The 20,952-nt window shown below is 38.2% G+C and overlaps 1 protein-coding gene across 1 annotated transcript in view; it reads right to left on the reverse strand.

The window, feature by feature from the left end:
* Positions 1 to 20,952, reverse strand: part of NCKAP1L (NCK associated protein 1 like) — a 78,248-nt gene that overhangs the window by 19,378 nt on the left and 37,918 nt on the right. Inside the window, exons 23-29 of the mRNA XM_053455956.1 lie at positions 17,006 to 17,103; positions 14,869 to 14,962; positions 14,443 to 14,525; positions 12,482 to 12,562; positions 4,191 to 4,284; positions 1,830 to 1,946; positions 1,027 to 1,136 (exon numbers count right to left, since the gene is read on the reverse strand). Of these exons, the coding sequence (XP_053311931.1) occupies positions 1,027 to 1,136; positions 1,830 to 1,946; positions 4,191 to 4,284; positions 12,482 to 12,562; positions 14,443 to 14,525; positions 14,869 to 14,962; positions 17,006 to 17,103 (677 nt within the window). The remainder of the gene's footprint in view (positions 1 to 1,026; positions 1,137 to 1,829; positions 1,947 to 4,190; positions 4,285 to 12,481; positions 12,563 to 14,442; positions 14,526 to 14,868; positions 14,963 to 17,005; positions 17,104 to 20,952) is intronic.

The following is a 20,952-nucleotide window of genomic DNA, read 5'->3' on the forward strand; positions in this document are numbered from 1 at the left end:
TTCTGTCCTACCAGAAAAGTATCTCCCAGATACCTTTACAGTTATGGTGAAGGGGGATTCCTTTTTTTACAAGCATCAGTCAACAGTCTAAATTAAACTGGAGAATTAAATACATCCAGCATCTACTAATGTATTAATTATAGAACCAAACTTCATTAAAGGGACACTCTAGTCATCTTATGCACTTTAATGTATATGATAGCCAAGTGTCTTCTTTGACTTAACATGCTTTTTTCCATGCAAATGCATGGAGGGACTTAATTGAATTTCCAATACGCATTTGATCTCTTTCATTTGATAACACGGTACTTTAATATGCGTTCTTTGTTGGTGGAGCTGAATGAGACATTTAACTGTCCCTTTAAAACACATATAGACACAGCCAACACCTGTAAATTCAAAGTAGAAATATACCATGTGGACAAAAGTATTGGGACACCTGACCATTACACCAACAGGGACCTTCATGATATTGCATTCTAAATACATAGACATTAATGTATAGTTGGTCCCTCCTTTGCAGCTATAACAGCTTCCACTCTTATTGGAATGCTTTCCACAGGATTTTGCACTGTTTCTGTGGAAATTGTTGCCCATTCATCCAGTAGAGCATTTGTGAGGTCAGGCACTGATGTTGGACGGGAAGTCCTGGCTCACAATCTCCATTCCAGTTCATCCCAAAGGTGTTCATTGGGGTTGAGGTCTGGGCTATGTGCATCCAGTCAGGTTTTACCACACCAAACTCATCCAACTATGTTTTTATGGACCTTGCTTTGTGCACTGGGGCACAGTTATATTGGAACAGAGAAGCAACCGAGAACGGTTCCCACGAAGTCCCCTTCAAAATACCAAGACATTTTGGACAATGCTATGTAAGGGTGTATAGAATACAATGTCATAAAAGTCCACGTTGGAGTAATGGTCATTTAGTGTATGTTATTAGACATGGTGGTCTGTTCAGTCTACTTAGGTTTAGACACTTTATAGCTTAAGTGGTAGTAATTCATTAATTGATTAATATCATACCAGCAAAAATTCCTTGAGGTGTGTCTCTATGTTCTTACTGTAAATAGTGAACAAGGCAGCCGATACTTGAATTATGGCTTTTGCTAGGCAGTGGATATTGTTATTATAACCTGTAAAAAAAGAAAGAAAAATCAATTAGGCACAAAAAACTGTATAGCTTAGTGGCTCAGTTAGACTCACTGACTCAATTAAAACAAAACACTAAACTATCACAACTGTTTAAGGGGATGTGCTACATGTGAGGTAAAGTATTAAGTGTGTATATTTAAAATATATATCATTTTGTGTGTGTGTAAATCAGCTGTTCTGACCTTTCTTTTGTTTATGACATTACCATGGTAGCTGTCAGCTACACTAGGATGCCATATTTTTTCTTGTACTTACAACCTAGAGACCAGCAGTATTGTACTGTGCACTGTGAATACGTAGTATTTTTATGAGGGGAGAGACTCAATTGGACAGAACACAATAAATTAGACTGTCCTGGTACATTCGGGACTGTTGGTAGGTATAATGCCATTTTTTTATTAATACTGAAATGTAAGGGGAAAACATTATTGCTACAGAATATGTTGCATAAAGCTGTATGATTTATAATCTAGGTTAATCTGCCTGACATTCCTATTAACAACTAGTACCGAAAGGAGGACACCAAAGATAATGTTGCAGGAAAGTAACATTACATCTTTGTAAAGTTTCTTTGGTCAGGCCCCCTAAAGCCCCACAGCCATCTTTGTTTGTTTTATTAAATGCATAGCATACCACTCAGATACTTCAGAGACTAATTTCAGCATCTTGCTTACCATCATTTTCAATGTTGTAAAAGGACAAGGGATCAGATGCCAACAATGGAAAGGAAACAGCCAGAAACACCTGAAGCAGACAGGCTACCTTGTACTCTTCCTCTAGAGATGAGCAGTCTGTCAAAGAATGAGAGATGATTAAAGACCGGGGCAAGGTATGTCACTGATCTTGTGTGCTGGGACCAGAGAGAATTGGATAAAGAGGTCTTTCATTTGAGTTTGTAGGGACCTGGAACATATTGCAGAGCCAATAAACTAAGTGGTGACCAATTTAACCTGAGCTGGGTTCATCGATATCCCATCCTACATTAAGGTGCACCTACCATTTCAAATTGAAATACACAGTGTACACATTTTAACAATTGTATGAATATTTAGAACAAACAAGTATGTTTTTGCTTCTCTATTGTTAAAAGTGGGAGCTCGTTATCTATATTTAGAATGTTATAATGTAATGTTAAAATATGGTTATGAGAAGTCATAAAAATTATATGATTCATATTATTTGGCTGTTTTACGACAAACTAATTTAAGATATAGCATATTAATAACACTGGTTTACCAAGCACTGATTTACAATACTGCTTCAGGGAGTTTGTATGCATTCCTTCATACTTAGGTATTATATAGAATATAATAGATTAACCACAGCTACAGTACGCTTCGGAGTTTGAAGACCTATAAGCGTAATCCATTTTAGTTAGCAGCAACAGCATCCAGTTCTTGTGTACGTATGTATGTTGCTTTTCTTCTTTCTTTATCAGCCCTACCTATCTCTCACTCTCTTGGCAACCTTCAACCTTTCATTCATCAGTCCACTCACAGCTAGCCCAATAGTTGTAGCAACCCCTGAGAGTATGTGAGTGCCACTCACATAAGTTATATATCCAACAGCACAGGCTGACAGCCTTCACTCTGTGTCATATGGTGTATCGCACCATAACCCGAAGTATATGACTTCACAGATGTAAGTGCTTTTTTGAATACATCAACTCCGCTGACCAAAACTACGACAAACCCTTCCACCTTAACCATATGCTTTACATCCAACGCTATAACACTGTTAGCATTATCACTGGGTGTCCATCTCTCCATGAGAATTGTCACACTGACTATAGTCTGTGTAAATAATGTACAGTGATTATATATTTCTTAAGTTGAGACACCTAATGATGAAGGTGCTTACTAAACCTGTCTCTTTCCCTATTCTACTTGGACCTACCACAATCCAAAACTTTGGTGCCGACAAACCTTTGATGGGAACATAATATCCACTCAATTACTCTCACTCTTTTTATCCGACTAACTACAACTAGTAACCAGTTCTACCAAACAAGAACGCCAGTAATAACCCTAATAACAGTAATAATAAAAACTGAAATAAAGAATATGCTCGAATAACCCCAGAACCTTTCAGAAGTACTGAAAAGGGTTACATGTACCTTAGGTTTAAAAACTAGAAGGAATGTAGTTTAGTTTAGTTCATGTTACCTAAACAAATCATGTTCCTCATGTCCATTCCATAATCTCTGCAATTCCTGTCTTCACACAGAAGAGCTGAAAGTTATACCTAAGCTTTGCTTTCAGTGAATCACTGATGTTAGATTTACATCTTTTGTGATTTATTTGTATACGCTGTATTATTTCTCGAATTTGGATTATACCATTTTGGCTAACTCAAGTATAATTGCAAGCTTTCAAGGCTATGTTTATCTATTCTTCACCCATATTATACGGAGTTGAGCTGACCTGATATTGTTCATACATTCATATAGTGACACAAAGACAGTCACAGCTTGTGATACAGAAATTGTTGACAATAATCCTAAACCTCTAGCTGGCTTGTGGGCCTTGAGAACAGACTTGGAGCTGGGCAACCAATATTTAAAGGGAAATATGGAACAGCCAAGACATGTTTCATAAGGAATCACTACAATGTGTGTTTAAGATGATTCCTAGGGCTTCTTAAAAAGTGGCTGATCATCAGCATTAGGGCTGGACTGGGAAATAAAAATCAGCTGCAGGAGCAGCACTAAAGGTAAGTTACCGGTGCCATATGGTACTGGACCACTGGGCATTTACTCAGTTTGCAAGATGGCAAGCCCAGGCATGATAATGAGCATCTGTAAACAGGTTGGTTGTCATGCAGTATATGTCACTCTCAATGTTGGAAAATCCAGTAGTGAACTTAAAGTTGGGAAGCAGCAAGAAAGAAGTTTTGAAAACAGGATGGGGAAACGTTGTACAAGATGAATGGAATATGTAAATTACGGAATGGGGGGGACTCAAAGGGGTGGTTGTTCCTAACCCCATGTAAGTGTTGGATGGATCTGAATACAATGAAAAAGTGTTCCCAGTTACCTGTTTTCATGTTTGATAGAGCAGCCACCAGGCTGGGGTCAACATCACATGGCATGCCTGCTGAGGCTGCCAACTCAAAGATACTAAGAGTCACCTAGAAAATGGAAAACAAGATTATTAACTCAACTGTGATACTTCTTTCTGGCATCATCAATTCTTCTTGACCTTTTTTTTTTATAAAGTTAAAAGCACTAAAATAAAACATCTAATAAACACAATAAACAAATGGCAAACTATGTGTGTTCCCATGTGGTCTCAAGAAAAATCTAATTGCTTATACAGGCTGCAAAGGATGGAAAATTCAAACTGCGCTGCTGTTCTTGCTCTAATATGCAATGGGCTGGAATGACATCACATTCACTGAAACAGGTGAAATTTAATACGCGGCACTGGGCAATTTCAATTTTCCTCTTGCCTAGTGGAAAATGAGTTTATTGCTATTAACAGCCAGTACATGTCCAATTACCTGTTCATTTGTTTACACTGCATATTCATGTTTCAGCTGTTACCACCAACAGAAAAATGTTGCTGTGGATCTTGTGTTAAACAGGAGCGAAAATAGAACGTTTGATGCATAAACCAGGACTGTATAGCCTTTTGTCTGGCAGTATGTGTCGGATTTATAGCAAAGGGAGCTGTAGTAAAACGACTGGGGAGAAAAGGGGACAGCAGATACTTAACCCTGTTTAAAGCTGTAGCCTGAAAAGAAAATATGGTGATCTGAAAATAGTTGTGTTAGAAAAAGACCCAATGTCAAGGCTGTCACACAGCTTCACAACAGTATTTACACAATCATGCAGAAGGAATGTGGATTTATGTTCATTCAGTCCAATAATCTGTAAGCAAAATTCCTCTGGCCGAAAATGGAAAGCTTCCTGTATAAATGTCAGACGTGGTTTGTGCTTTGTTTGCATGGTCGTCTGTTTCAATCAGTCTGGTATATAAATGAGATATATAATGTTTTTAGAGGTAAAACAACAGTACTAGTCATGACGGCGTACATTCGAATAATTTGGTGGAATATCCCACCGTATAAAGTAAGGCTAAATGTTTCCTATTTAGAAAACACAAACTTTAAATTTGATTTTTCTTATCCTCTAAGGACAGCAAGGTCGCCATATTCTTTCCATCACAAATTACTGTTTTTTTACTGGATATACTGTATCCACAACCCTCTTAAAAAGGTGCTGTTCCACTTATACAAAGCTTTAATTGCACCATCTAATACGCTAAACAAACAAACCATAGAACATTTATAATTCTATTCTATCATCTAAAGGTTTAAACACACAGAAACATTTTCAGTTTCTATGGCAACAATCTATCAGTGACATGCCTTTTTGTATTAACCATTCATCATTCAGTGAAAAATATTTCTTATATTTTGACATTAGAATTAGAATGTATGGATAAGTGTGTTAACATGAATGTGCAAGTGTATGTGACCATAAATGTGTATGTGTAAGGTTTGTGTGTGTGCATTGATATGTAAGTGTTTGTGTGTTAGCATGGATGTGTCTGTGCAAGTGTTTGTGTGTTAGCATGGATGTGTATGTGCAAGTGGTATGAGTGTGTACATATGCGTATGTTGGGGACCCAGTGCGTATGTTGGGGGCGAGGGGCTGATGGGGCCACTTGTCTTTACAGAACTGTATGTCAGGTCTGATGAGTATGCATTTATAGTTTTCTAGGTAAGCCACTCAAACAACCTTTACTCCAGGAGGGAATTTGGATTTTCTTCATATATTTAGGCTTTTTTAAGCATTATGTTAAGATACAATTTATTTTATGCTATTATTCAAACAAATCTGTTTTTCATTGACTCGGGCCCAAACTGAGTTTATTCCTTTTTATGCTTGGTCCATCTGTTCTGTTTATTTTTATCAGGCAAACTCTTTATGCTGCCTGGGGGACTAGAGATGGTCCACATATATTTCCATTAATGTATTTAAAGTCTTGTGATGCGGTGCTCTCAAGAAGCATGTACAATAAAACATCTAACCCTACTGGGTGCCAGAAGGATAAGTAGCAGATTGCTTCAGGCTTTCTAAGGTTTAATAGCATTGTTAGCACCTTAGGGATATACTTATATGTATTTTTATGTGTGCTAGGGACAGCTTCCATGTGACATGGATTATTCACCTTTCACTAATTGTTTACATGCAGTCGCGCTTGTACTGCAACTTCACCAAGCAGACCTCTTATTTGGCCCCATTCCTTTTTCTTGTTGTGATTTTGTCTGCATATGACTGCTCTAAATTCCCATCAGATGCATCAAAGATATAGTTGTAGAATATGATGCAAGTAACAAAAGGCTTGTACATGCACTTACTCTTTATAAAACAGGCATTGCTGTCAATGAATTAACCACATAGGGTGTGTAGTACACTATACACCACTGTGTCATTTTAGGGGTTAAAGTTTAGCTCACCTCTGACAAGGGAAGTCTCTTCTAAGAAACTAAGCATAAGGCAAAGCAAGCTATTTGGTATTCCCACAAACGCTAGTGCTTGACAAGCCATCTCTGATCTCTCATAGTCACGTCAAATTCTTTTTTTTTTTTAAATGGAACGCATCACCAGGCAGCTCACACCATGATTGCATTGCCACAGATGGCAAGCACCACAGACACAATGATTTTACTGTCAAAGGGGTGAGGAACTGGGCAGAGGGATTTGGTGCTTTGTTGAGTGTAACCTTGAACAAGACCATCATTTGTCACACGTACCGATGATAATTAGGGAATGACACATATTTTGCACTTATAATAATGGCATGTAATGTCCTAATTATGCATCACATATGATGTGGTATATGCAGGTCCATAATGTCCATGGGCAAACATGACAAGCTGCCTGGCAGGAAGGCCCCTGCACCTCCCTCAGCTTCCCTAAGTTGATAGAGTGTCAGAGCAGGGACCACAGTCTTCCCCAGGTGGCAAAAGCCCGTGTTATGACTCTGGGTATATCACACATATACTCCATATATATTATTTTTCCGCAAAGGTATTTGGTCTGGAAAAATTGATAACAATTCAAAAAAGATCGGGTTCTATGATCAGGTGAAACCAAAATAGAGCTTTCGTCACACACAGAGAAGTAGCCATATGGAAAAGTACCTCATGCCCACAGTTAAATATGGCGGTGGCTCTTTAATGTTTTGGGGCTGTTTTTCTGCCAGACGACCGGCACATTTTGTTAGGATACATAGTATTATGAGTTCTATCAAATATCAACAGATATTAAATGAACATCTGACTGCCTCTGTCAGAAAGCTTAAAATGGGCTGTGAATGTTGAATCTTTCAGCAGGACAACGATCCAAGACATACATAAAAATCAACACAAAAATGGGTTACTAACCATAAAATCAAGGTCCTACCATGGCCAGAAAACATGTGGGGAGAACTGAAAAGGAGAGTCCACCAGCGTCAACCTCATAATTTGAAAGATCTGGAGAGATTCTTTATGGAGGAATCCCTCAGATTCCTTGCCACGTATTCTCCAACCTCATCAGGCATTATAAGAGAAGACTCAGAGCTGTTATCTTGCGAAAGGAGGTAGCACAAAGACACACATAAATAAATGCCACACATTTAACATTTTTTCTTATTTTGGATAAACCGGTGTTGTGTGTGGAATTGTTTGATATCCATGAGAGCAGAGTATTTTTGTGTATTTTTTTTTAAGAAACAATAAAGACAGAATTTTTCACAGCTTGCTTTGCTCATATTTACTAAGGGTACCAATATTAAGTCGAAACCTTATAGAAAGTGCATTTAACTGTATAATTTAATGGAGCAGTCTTTATCTGATGTTACATATTCACACATTCTACAGAACAGCTGGCAGGACATGTAAGGCACTACCAGCCGCTCATTAAATCACCAATGGATGGAGAAGAAACTGATATTTGAAACCAGATACGTGAAGGCAGATGTCATAGAGAAAGGGAACAAGAGATGGAAATAACTGAGACTGCAACTTGCATGGGAAGGAATATCGACACAGAAAAGTTAAATGAGGATTATAAGGATTATGTTGAAAAACTATATTTTTTAAATATCCTCCTTTACGGCTTGGACTACTTATGTTTTGATAAGCCTCCTCATGAGCCTAGCTACCATCCATACAAGGAACGTGCATATGATGACATTGTCAGAAATAATTCTTGAAATCAGTGCAGAAAATCTTCCTACTCAATACAGTGATCTTCCCCCACAGCTTAGCTACCATCCATTCAAGGATGTGAAATGACAACCCTGCCTGAAATTAGTGTGGAAATGAGCTCCCACTCTAACAAGCGTCCCACTAAAATGACAAGAAAGGAAAAAATAGCCAACTTATTAGAAGACCCTGCAAGCAGAGGAAATGCAGGGCTGAAGTTGCATTTCCTCAAAATGTGTCATTGCCGCATTGAAAATAATTCTCATGAACAGAGAAGCTGAACCTGGGAGAAGCTGAACCTCCTAGTTCCCTTGATTCTCCCCTGTGTTTTCCCATCGGCTTCTCGTCTGTTCCCCTGCCCTGTTTTCTCTCTCTCTCTATATATATATATATATATATACTGTATAGAAAGATCACTTATGTGTGTTATTAGAGAACTTCATAAAAGGAAATAGTCAGTTCTTAGCTATTGTCAATACATGGAGCAAAAAGAAAAGCCATCATTTAACGCTTTGGGGGAGAGGGTCTGTAAGTGATAGATCCAGAAACACTCTCTTTGGTGTAACTTCCTGGGGTATTGCTTTACTTTTCCAATGGCGACAAAGCTTAGACACAAGGCTCTGCTATTATGTTCAAACTGCTCATGGAGAGATGGTGTGCTTCTTGTTAAATATGGGATTGAATTGACACGTTCGACAACTCCTTCCTGGAATTCTCTATAGGTCTTTCCCACATATATATTGCCACAAAAGCACTCAATCAGATAAAAAAACACCTGTGCTACGGCAATTCATAAAAGTGCGTAAATGTAATGTATTCAGACCTGAGGCATCTCTAAGTTTGTGAGTTGGCGTTTTGTATCGGGGTGATTTACATCTTCCACATTGATCCCTACCTTCTGGTCCATTACCTAGACACATCAATGATACCCTGCCAGGAGTTGGTTTACAACAATGCACAAGCATGTCCTTCAGATTCTTGGACCCCCTGGTAGTAATAGCAAGGTATGGTATTAGTACCTTGGATATGTATGGATCAAGCTAAAGTATGGGTCGGTAGGTTTTAAAATATCAGACCATGCAGAATCGTGGGTCCCGATGCATCTGATAATATTAGGAGCAACCCGATCAAACTTGTTGGACAAAAGTACTGTGCGATCAGTCTGTAGTGCTCTCATGTACACCCTCTTTAGGGGTATATGTGGATAACCTCTTTCCTGGAAACAAATGCGTAGCTAATTAGATTGTTTATTCCATTGTCTTACAGTTTTGTCTTATTCTGAAACCCACAGGACTATCCCAAGGACGTAAACAGTTGGTTGCAGCGCGTTTCCTAAACGTTGTTGTAGACAGGGTGCAGGCACTGGTTCTACTACCTCTAATGTCCTCTAATTGATAGTGTCTGATTGGAAATTAAATGTAAATCTCAAATTCTAAGATCTACATGTGAAAGGAGTGGGACTTCTAAAGATTTATATGCTATGTTATTTCAAGTCAAGTATCTGGAAAAACAAAACAATTAGTTTCAAATGGTCATCTGGTTTTGATTTCATGGAGGTATAGTGGCGCCAGCAATAGAGACTTATACATCACCATTTTATTCCTCACTCATGCCATCCATACAAGAAAAAAATATATATTGAATTAAAAAGCACGTTTTTAGAATGCCGACATGTAAATCACTGATTTATTATTCGATAACGTCTCGGTAACAATAACATAGTATTATTAAAAGCATAAATATTTATTCACACCCTGACCAGCTAAATAGGCTGACTCTCAGACATACTTAGCATGTTAATTTGCAGCTTGCCCTAATTCTCAAACACTTGGTCTAGCATGTGATTGGATGTAATTATGCAACATCAGATGTGATCAGAGGAAAATCCAGCCATCATTTATATCGACATAATAAAATGTTATTTGAAAATAATGCAGTATTCTTCCGAAGTAACATGATGTTAAGCATATAAAATAGGCTCAATTATAGCTGTTATTTTACCGTATAATTACATAAGTGAATACGGAAACCACATAATGATGGTTCTTGTTTTACATTACATTAATGATCTTAATTGGGCTTGATGAATAAGGACCTAAGTGGGCTGAAGTTCCAGCATACTTAGACTAACAGTGTATGAAAAAAAGTCTATGAGTGCGGCTCCCTCTAGTGGCCAAAGTGTGTTAGTTGCAATAAATGGATTGCGTCTGACCAAGTCATTTATACCGATTTTGTTTTTAACAGCATTACCTAAAATAACTTGACGCGTTTGTCAAATGGCACTTCTCAGTCAGCATGAAAAAAGTAATGCGATATTAATTAGTAATTTAAATTTACTATTACAACATAGGAAAAAAAGATCTGAGCCAATTACTGAATACAACTCAGAACAAGTAGACATAGTACACAGATCTTGACATCTTGAGATGCTATATAGTTATCCAGTCGACATCTTATAAAATGTAAAATAGAAGCTGACCTTATATGAATGTGAATCTGTTTAGACACAGATCAAAGGCCAATCCTCAACAGACAAGACACAAGTCTTCCATACCAGTATTTCAAGACATATAATCATGCAAACATGTAGTTCTAAATTGCCCTTCAGGTTATGAACATTTTATTACATCAGAGGATTCATTTTGGTAGTAAAAATGATGTTTTGTTTTTTTTTTATAGGAGAAGTGAGGCAAACCACTTTGACATCAACTAGACCTCCATTCCACAGCCATGGGGACATGGCCAATGTACATAAGGTTGATGAAGAGGGGGAGTACTCGCCCTACGCTGGTTAATTACTTCACCAACACATGTGAAGTAGGGAGGAAAGGGGTTTATATGCCAGCTGCCTTCTGGTTAAGAGGGGTTTTGGTAAAGTTGTGTGTATTGTCATGGTGAGTGCAAATAGCAATGTTTAAAAGCAGTGAGCTATTAAACTCTTGCAACTCAGTGGCATTTTATCAGGTAAGCACAAGTTGCATTCTGAGTATAACTTGCCTTTTGAGCATTGCATGATGATTTAAAGAGTAGTCACCCAACCACTAGGTGCCACACAAGCTGTAAAAATAACTGAATATCAGGTCGTCAAGACCTTTTATGAAATTATGAACCTCGGGGGTTAACTTTGGTCAACTAAGGTTATGGTGAAACCATTCATTATTAGAATCCTCCATGTAGCTGTGTTAATCAGGCTGCTTCCAGGGACCCTTGGAAGTTCCTTAAAATATCCTTGCTAGTCTACAAACACAGATTACACACAACAGATACAACTATATAACAAATAATTTAAATGTTCAATGAGGCTATATCTACAATGCCACAACTGCCACTCCATGGGGTAATATGTTTGTGCATAAACTGTAGTATTTCAGGTAACCCCACACACATAATCTTATCAGCCCAGGGGCATGCATTTCTAAATTGTAGCAAAATAACACAACCGTTTTGTAACCCATATTTTAAGAACCTGTTCATATTTTCACATTGATAATTCTACAGGCATTTATCATCTATGACTTCAAACAGTGGATACAATTTTAGAACGAGAGATGCAATACTGAAATGATTTAGCTATATGGGTCTGTTTCATTACGAATGAGCAACGTTCCACATTACGACTATATTACTTAACCTACTGACATTCCAAAAAAATAAACAGAAACTGATGCATGGCACATGCCGTCTCCTTCGGTTCCCAATTATTCGTTACCCACCAGATATCATTTTGAACGTCATTATTCATTGGCTAATTTCTCTTCATATAAAGAGTGCCGTCTCAAAAACCGCAGGGATTTCTAGATAAGCTTCCTGAATCTAGGGCATCCAAAAAAGTGTCTTCTATGAGTGTATCTATATATATAAAAAATTTAAAAAAGGTCTCATCCATAAAACCATGCCTTTCGTCTTAATGAGACAGGACTGGAAGACAGTAAATGATGGGACAATTACCAAAACGACAGGAAATCAGGAATAGGAGTAGCACTATTACCATATTTTTTCCCATTTTTTCTTCTATTTTTGTGCCTACCAATGTTTTAGGTGCATTGCTTTTCCAACAGGCATTTAAATATAGGCTTTAGCAAGAAAAAAATGTATAATATTACACATTATATAAGTGTACACATACCTGGATATCGATGTCAGGAGTAACCAAATCCTTCAGGAATTCGATGGATCCCATCATATAAGGGCAATGATTACTGAATACCTGATATAACAGAATACATTAAAAAAACAGAAATTAACAGTAAACCACATGAGAGCAATTAAATGTGAGCTAAATACTACAATCAGGTACACTGGTAAGGTAAACATCTCAGGCTTGACTTGGCTACAAGCATCAACAATGCTTTTATCAATTCTCACCATATAAATGCTTGCTGTACACATTCATGCACAACAACTGCATTTAAATATTGGTTGATTCCACTCCATTTTTTGCTGAAGCAAGTACAATATATGTATCACTAGAGCAGAAGCTGATATTATTATTGATTGTTTTATATAGCGCCATCATACGCTGTAGCGCTGCACAGTGGGTAGGCAGGACATAACAAGTAGTATATAGCATAACAATTTGATTTACAGAAACAACAGGTGAGGAGGGCCTTGTTCAAAGGAGCTTACAATCTAGAGATATCTGAGGAAAAAAAGCAAAAAATACTTTCTTTTGAGTTTTTTGTAAAAAAAAACAACAAAAAAAAAACATTACACTGGGAAGTTTGGCATATCATTTGGGATCCAGATGTCACTCCTGAAGAGCACTTTTGTTTTCATGTAGGTTCGTGCAAGCTACGAATGAAATCAGCAGCAATGTTTCTGTCTTTAATGTACTGGAAGTATAATACACTGGGGGTTCGCTGTAGCATTTGTGATTGAAGAATCACCCCGAACAGCAGTTTCTGCTTGAATGTTTAGTTTCAGAAAGAAGATTCAACTTCTTTGTAATAAAAACTTGTCACAAGGATATGAAACCAGCAATTACGTATTGTTATTAAAAATGTAAATGTGTGTTCTGTTTGTTCTGCATGGGCCACTGTAGAAAGTGTGGTGTCGCTAAGGGGTCTATCTTGCGTATTTGCTAGCTTGTTCCGGAGCAATACCAGGACCAGTTTTATATTTCCAGGAATTTAGCCAGCAGACGCAAGACTAACTTCTATTATTAGCTATTATCTATTATTATTGTAAAGTATCGACGGTAAATCTTACAATACAGTAACATGATGAGATGCATCTTTGATCCACGTAAAACATGCATAACATTTCCACAGAAAGCCATGTAGATCCGAGATAAATAAAACACAGTAAAAGTTTCACGAAACAGAGAATTTCTAGGAAACTAAATAAAAAGACTACAGCAGAATCCTAGATATTCAAAGAAGACTCCTCATCTAGCAAAATATTTCCAGTATTCAATGACGCTTTACAAAAAAAAACTGCCCAAATATTTAGAGTCCTCCAGAAAGTTATTTATGATAATACAATTCTGCTATCCTATATGTTATGTTTTTATGTATTCTTGTGATATTTATGACTCCGTAAAGTAAAGGATAACCTTTCGCTTTATTCTGCCCCAATTCAACAATAAGCACAACCAACCTGGAAGAGGATTTTAAGGTGCATGCAGGAAACATAAAACTAATGGCATCATCTGGTACCTTATATTTTAGGAATTAAGGGTGATGTTCCACTTGGACAGCACTTAACTACATGCTTTAGCAAAGCAAATAAACCATAGTTGACTCTGCCAAATATTATTCTTTCTGCTGCAGGTTTTATCGCATGAAAATAACACAAACGCTTTAAGAAACATTTCCTGTTTCTATGGTAACTGCATTTGTGAAATATGAGAGGCATTCCCCTTAAAAATATTTATGAGGGAAATTAAAGATGTATTTCTGAGAGGAGTATGGGCATTATGCAGTAAAAAAATATATATTTCTAATGCATTAGTTACACACATTGAATTCAGCATAGTAGGTGGGACAGCAGCTTTAACAGAACCTTTTTCTTTGTTGATCAGGTGTATTGTGTTTAAGAAGCTTCCCGCAATGACTAGTTACAAACATATATATGCTTTGTTCTCACCTCTCTGAGACCTTCCTGGACCAAAGAACGGAAAGATAAGATTACCCCAATAATAGTCATCCTCTTCAACAGATTATCTGCAGCTAAATAAAGAAGTATTGTGAATGCCAACATGGGACAAAACATTAAGCAAATGTACTTTATCCAGACCAGTAATATGACAAAACTTAACACAGATCCCCCCCTTTATATCTGCTCTTATATCTCCAAGTACTTTCTGCCTGCCTCACTCTTCTCATTTGATATCAAACTGGCAAGAGTGAAGCAGGCAGTTAGGAAATTATTTGGAGATAAGAGCAGAGATGTAAGGGGTCTGTGTTAAGGTCTCTGTTGATGAGGATCAAAAGCTAAAACCCTTTAACATTCTGAAGCCCATATAGTTCTGTAACGTATGATGATTGTTGAATGAGCCTCTCTTATGCTTACATGTCAGCTTGGCGAGGAGAGATGGCATGAGATCCATGTTATTGAAGTTGGATCGGATTTGAACCAAAACATCCATATTTTCCATCACCAGTTTCTAGGACAAGAATAAAACATCAGTCACAATCCTAAGTAAACTGGGCAGATAATAACAAATATTATATCAAATACAGTAATTGTTTAAAAGTCTTATATATATATATATATATATATATATATATATATATATATATATATTTTTATTTACTATTTTCACACCAAACCAATATATCAGATGTTTATGAAGATGAGCAACTGAAAGAACAAAACACTTCTATTCGCTGAATATTTCAGTATAACAAATAAACATTTGTAATTGTAAAACAAAAAATTGGGATGTCATCCATTTTAAATATTGGACCAGTAATAAGTATGAGAACTTCTCATGGCATACAGAATGCATGGATTTTTGATACACATACATTGTCTATTTTAATTTGTAAACATCATTCTACAGGTTTCATAAAGTTTGGAATCATAAAGATGTCAGATCCACTATAATGTTGTATATATATATACAGTGTATGGAATTAGGTAGAGTTATTATAGCACATGAGCTTGTTCTCAGTTCCCTCAGCTCCCTCACACAGCTCTCCTGATACAGCGCACCCGGACTCCTGTCACTCAGTACAGCGAGGGCCCTGCTGCGACTCCAAACTAATATATGTGGTCTTAGCTGCAAACCCATAATTTGGTGGTTAAACCCCTTAGTGCAGGTCATACAAACAGAAGTAAACTCTAAATTCAAAAGAAAGACACTGACTGTGTCAGTGTACAGTGTTAGCCTGTGTGTGTCAGCATATAGTGTGTGTGAGGGGAGAGTCAGTGCTACATTGAGTGCATGTGTGTTATTGTATAATGCTAGACTGTGTGGAGTGTTAGAATGAGTGTGTGTGTGGGGAATCAGTGTTCATACGTCTTGCTTCCTTCTTCGGGTATTCAAGAGGTCAATCTCAGTAGAAGTTTATTGGCACTAAATGCATCATGTCCAAAGCAACAATGCTAATTGCAATTTGTGGGCCTTAATAATTGTTCATTTTACTTTTATATATATATATTATATAAATATAAATTTTTTGTGAGCTAATGTCTTTTCTATGGTGTAGACACAGCTCTCTGACTTTCTATCTACACAAGAACTTACTATATTTGTACTTATACTGATTCCCTGACCCACCTAAAGGCCATAAAATTCACCTGCCTGGGCTCTGTATGTGATCTCTATGCTACTGTATCCGCCCACTGCGCTGGGATTTTTGTCTGCCTGTACTTTGTGGCGTGATATGCATTGTACCCCCCTCCCCTGTTCCCTTCCCCTGTCGCTCTTTGTTTTCTTGTTTGCCAAAAAAGAAAAAAATCAATAAAACATATTTACAAAAAAATTCACCTGTGGATGTATCTACAGCAAACCAAGGATATACAGTAGTGTTTGTGGGAACTTTGTGGTGGAGCTAATGTATGCCAATGATGGGGGTTGAGCAGAATGGGTACAGTATGTACAGTAATTAATAGCTGTGCTGCAAAGTGTACCTGGAAATGCTTTTCAAATGTTACATAATTCATAAGGTTGAAAAAAGACCTAAGTCCATCAAGTTCAACCCTTCTACCTAACCTTCCTATTCTTGATTCAAAAGAAGGCAAAAAAAACCCTAATTAAGCTACTTCAAATTCTGCCATCAGGGGAAAAAATCCTTCTTGACTCCAAGAGGCAATCAGACTTCTCCTTGGATCGAGAAGCTCTAAAATATTAATTCTAATTATATCCCTGTATATCGTGCCTTTCTAAGAAAATATCGAGGCCCCTTTTGAAAGCATCTAGTGTATTTGATAACACCACCTCCCTTGGAAGGTAATTCCATACCTTTATTGTCCTCACGTCCCTTCCTTTGTCGTCTCTTTATAGCTCTTTATATTGGCCCTGCTTATATTTATATAATGTTATCATATCCCCTCTGAGACGCCGTTTTTCCAGTGTATATAATTTTAACTTTTTTAGTCTCTCTTCATGTTGGCTACTCTGGTGTAGCAATGATTCAGAGCACCCCAAAAATGTATTTTCATTTCACAGAAAGCTTAAGTAATGCAATGGTGCGTACATTACCTTCACCTCGACGACTTGTGAGGTTACGTGCCACATGAGGTTCTCACTCAGAAACTTTATCCCATACGGCCCAATCAACTCTGCCAAAGCTTTCATCTCTACAAAGATAAAACGTGAAGTCAAAAAGCAGAAGATTGCTGATCACACAGTTATATTGTTTACTTTTTTCTTGATTTCTTTATCCATTATAATTTACCATTTCAATATCACCCTTACCACTAAGATGCCAATGCCCTGGGAGGCCTCTGGTAACGAAATGTATCATTTTGGTAAAAAGGGTGAACACCATAATGCCCAGGTACAGAAATGTTTTTGAACAAAGTGAACCAGAATATTGAAATATGTGTAAGCAAAACTAATCTACATGGCTCAGGTAAAAAAAATGTGGCTGTTCAAATTAAGTTCTTAGAAATGTCTAAATGATGCACTGGTACTAGGATTGTTTTTCTTAACAAACATCATCAATTAGCCTGATAGATAACAAGGCTATTTGTCCTTTCTGTGACATGAACATCATCACACCAGCAATGGATTAAAAGTCTTCAGCTAGTACTAGTAGGGATGCTGCAGGGAGTGAGTCGATAATAGCAAGAGTTTGCAAGAATAAAGTATTCAAGGAAGTGAAAGTATCATCCCCTTTTTTAAAGAGCTTGTCTTTATAATTGCTGGTGGAGCTTAAAGATTAAAGCCAAGCCTCTGGAAAGTAAAAGCAGCAACAAACATTTGTTTAGCAAATTATCCTATTCTCTCAGAATGCACACATTTATTGCAGGATAATTATACATGGAAAACCCAAATGCATTATTTTAGCTTGAGTGAAAAAAATATATCTTATTAAGTATAGAAACAACCATATGAACACACTCGTGGGCCTGCATATAAGGTCATACTTTCATGCCACTTTTGGTACAGTTTTATCATGTAAGCAAAATAGAGCCTAGTGTCCAGAACAAATGGAAGCATGCAATGTTGTTTGTCATCAAAATGGGAAAAAGAGAGGTAACCATACACTCACAATTACAATGGATAGTTTATATCCAATTTGAAGTATTGCTGAAGTATTTATTCTTATGTCAGTACCATGCAATTAAAAGTTTGTGCTAAAATTTGCATAATATTACAATTATGAAGCATTTGGCTATGATTTAAGACTCTGAATTGACCTCATGGTCAACCAATGTGTCAGTTGTTCCCTGACTGAAACGGATGCCTGAGGCTGTGTTCCAGTATGTTACTGCAGCTTCGAACAGGTCTGGGGCTAAGAGTCTTCAGTTATGTTCATGTCCAAGACTACAAAGTCTAAACCACTGTGTTTTGAAGAGAAACAATTGCAGCCATAGGGTCTACATCCAAAAGGGTACAGTGAGAACTCTCACTTAAACCTGAGATCTGCCTATAAAAAATATTGAAGACTCTTATCAGATATGGATGTATACCTACATGTACATTAACTTACACTTACATATACATTCTTGCTAACACACAAACACTTACACACTCATGCTAACACATACTCCCTCTCACAAAAACTTAAAAAACACACTTATATAAGGGTGTTCGAGCACTATATGACTCCCCGATGGTGACAATAGCACTTATGGGACACGAATCACCACCTTTTCAGGTGTTAAATGGTACCAGGCAGGGGTCACCCGATCTCACCCAGATGTGAGGGGAGTGGAGGTGCATGACAAGCAATACAAACTTAGTCTGTTCGCGGATGATATCTTACTTACTGTGACGAACCCTCTCATTTCGCTCCCGAATTTGTATTCGACCCTACAAATATTCTCCAGTATCTCAGGCTATAAAGTCAATGACTCCAAATGCGAAGCCTTGAACATCAACTTGGGAGACCCAGAGCTACAATCTATAGCGGCTACCTTTAAATTTTCCTGGAAATCCTCTTCTCTCACCTATTTAGGTATCAATATCACCAACTCACCTGCGACGATGTTTCAGGCAAACTACACGCCGCTACTGAGCTCCTTACGTGCGGAAATTATGGTCAAACTACTCCATCTCTTGGTTTGGGCACATTGCCGCAATCAAAATGAACACTCTACCCAAGCTGCTATATCTATTTCGAGCTTTACCTACTCACATTCGTGAACCCGACCTGGAGGCCTTTCAATCATTTATATTCCTGTTTATATGGAATTTAAAAAGGGCCAGGATCAATAGAGACACGTTATACATGCCAACACGCAAAGGCGGTCTTAATGTGCCAAACCTCTACCTCTACTATCTGACGGCTAGAGTGTCGCAGTTGGAATCTTGGTCCCTCCCGGAAGGTACCCTTCCATGGGTAGACATTGAATGGTCCTTTGTACCACACCGTCAACTTCACCACCTTGTTTGGACGGACGTCTCAGTGCTACCTCTCGTCACTCCTTTATCGTCGATGAAGGCCTCCATCTCCATTTGGAAGTCATGCCGTTCTGCTCTGAACCTAGCCGGGGCTACATCCCCCTTGACTCCCGTGTTCTATAACCCGGCGTTCCCAGTGGGATTGGCACCGAGGTGCTTCCAGTGGTGGCTGGAGAGAGATCTCGTGTACTTGGGCCAGATGATTAATCGGAATACAGTCATTTCATTCCGGTCACTACGGGAGACGCGGAATATCCCTTCTACGGAAATGTTTCAGTACCTCCAGATGAGGCACTTTTTGCTTTCATTGCTGTCGAGACACCCAATAGACGAAGCGACTCTGTTCGAGAAACGCTTTCTCACGCAGAAGCGCCTGAAACATGCTATCTCTACCTACTACGATCACTTTCTAGCGCGTCAATACAACGTCCCACCTCCGTACAGACGTCGTTGGCATTCGGACCTGAATAGTGAATTTCCAACTGAGGTATGGGAGAAGGCGGCACTCTACACACATAAACTTACCGTATGCACAGTTGTGAAAGAACGGCTTTACAAAGTCATAGCACGCTGGTACCTCTCTCCGACTCGTTTATCCCATATTTTTCAATCGACCCATTCGTCATGCTTAAGGGGGTGTGAGCTGCCCGGTATTTACCTACATGCATGGTGGAGTTGCACCCTAATCCAGCCGGTTTGGAAGAACTCCTTCCACAAGCTCTCCCAAGCTCTGGGCCTTACAATTCGCGGAGGTGGCTCTGTTAGTGATGGACGCCGCAGCCAAGGCTCTCTGCCCATAACCACAAACTCGTTCACCCCATCTGTGCGGAGATGGAAGGGGTCTCCGCCTTTCGAAGCCGAAATTCAGACCGCTATATGGAACCTCATAGTCTCCAAGCTGTACTTTCATCGACGGTCGCCATCTCCTACCCCCCTCCTCTTCTCTCCCTGCTTTCAGATTCTTCTTCTTTACTTCTTTCTTTGATTTATCTTTCCTACCTAACACAAAAACCCTCCTGTGCAGCTTGATACTCAGCACTACCTGTACAAATTGCTATGTTCTTTGCAACAGTCATGTCATTCGTTGCCTCTGTATTCGCTACATTGTACTGATTTATCATTTACATGGCTGTATTTTTGTACAATGTGTTGCTCTGCTTAAATGATGCGATTTTCATTTGACTCTTGATAGTGTTTATGTGCATGCTCTGTTCTTGCTCCACAGAGGACAATAAAAATTGATTTAAAAAAAAAAAAAGACACACTTATGCTAACACTCACACACACTCATGCTCCCTCTCACAGACTTACACAAACGCATTCAGGTTAACAAACACCTTACACATATACACCCACGATAACACACTTACACATACACACTTACACATACAGTCTAACTCTGAAGTATATACTCCCTCCTTCCCATACCCTCTATTTCTATTTTCAGCCTTGCTTTTAACAAAAGATCATATAACATCATGCTACATGACCTTGCTCATGAGCCACCTCTACATGCTGCATTGTCCACATTGGAAGGGAACAATTTTGGACCACCCTTGTTTGTCACTAAGTCAAAA

This window comes from Spea bombifrons, chromosome 2 (assembly GCF_027358695.1).
Source record: "Spea bombifrons isolate aSpeBom1 chromosome 2, aSpeBom1.2.pri, whole genome shotgun sequence".
Classification (NCBI taxonomy): Eukaryota; Metazoa; Chordata; class Amphibia; order Anura; family Pelobatidae; genus Spea; species Spea bombifrons.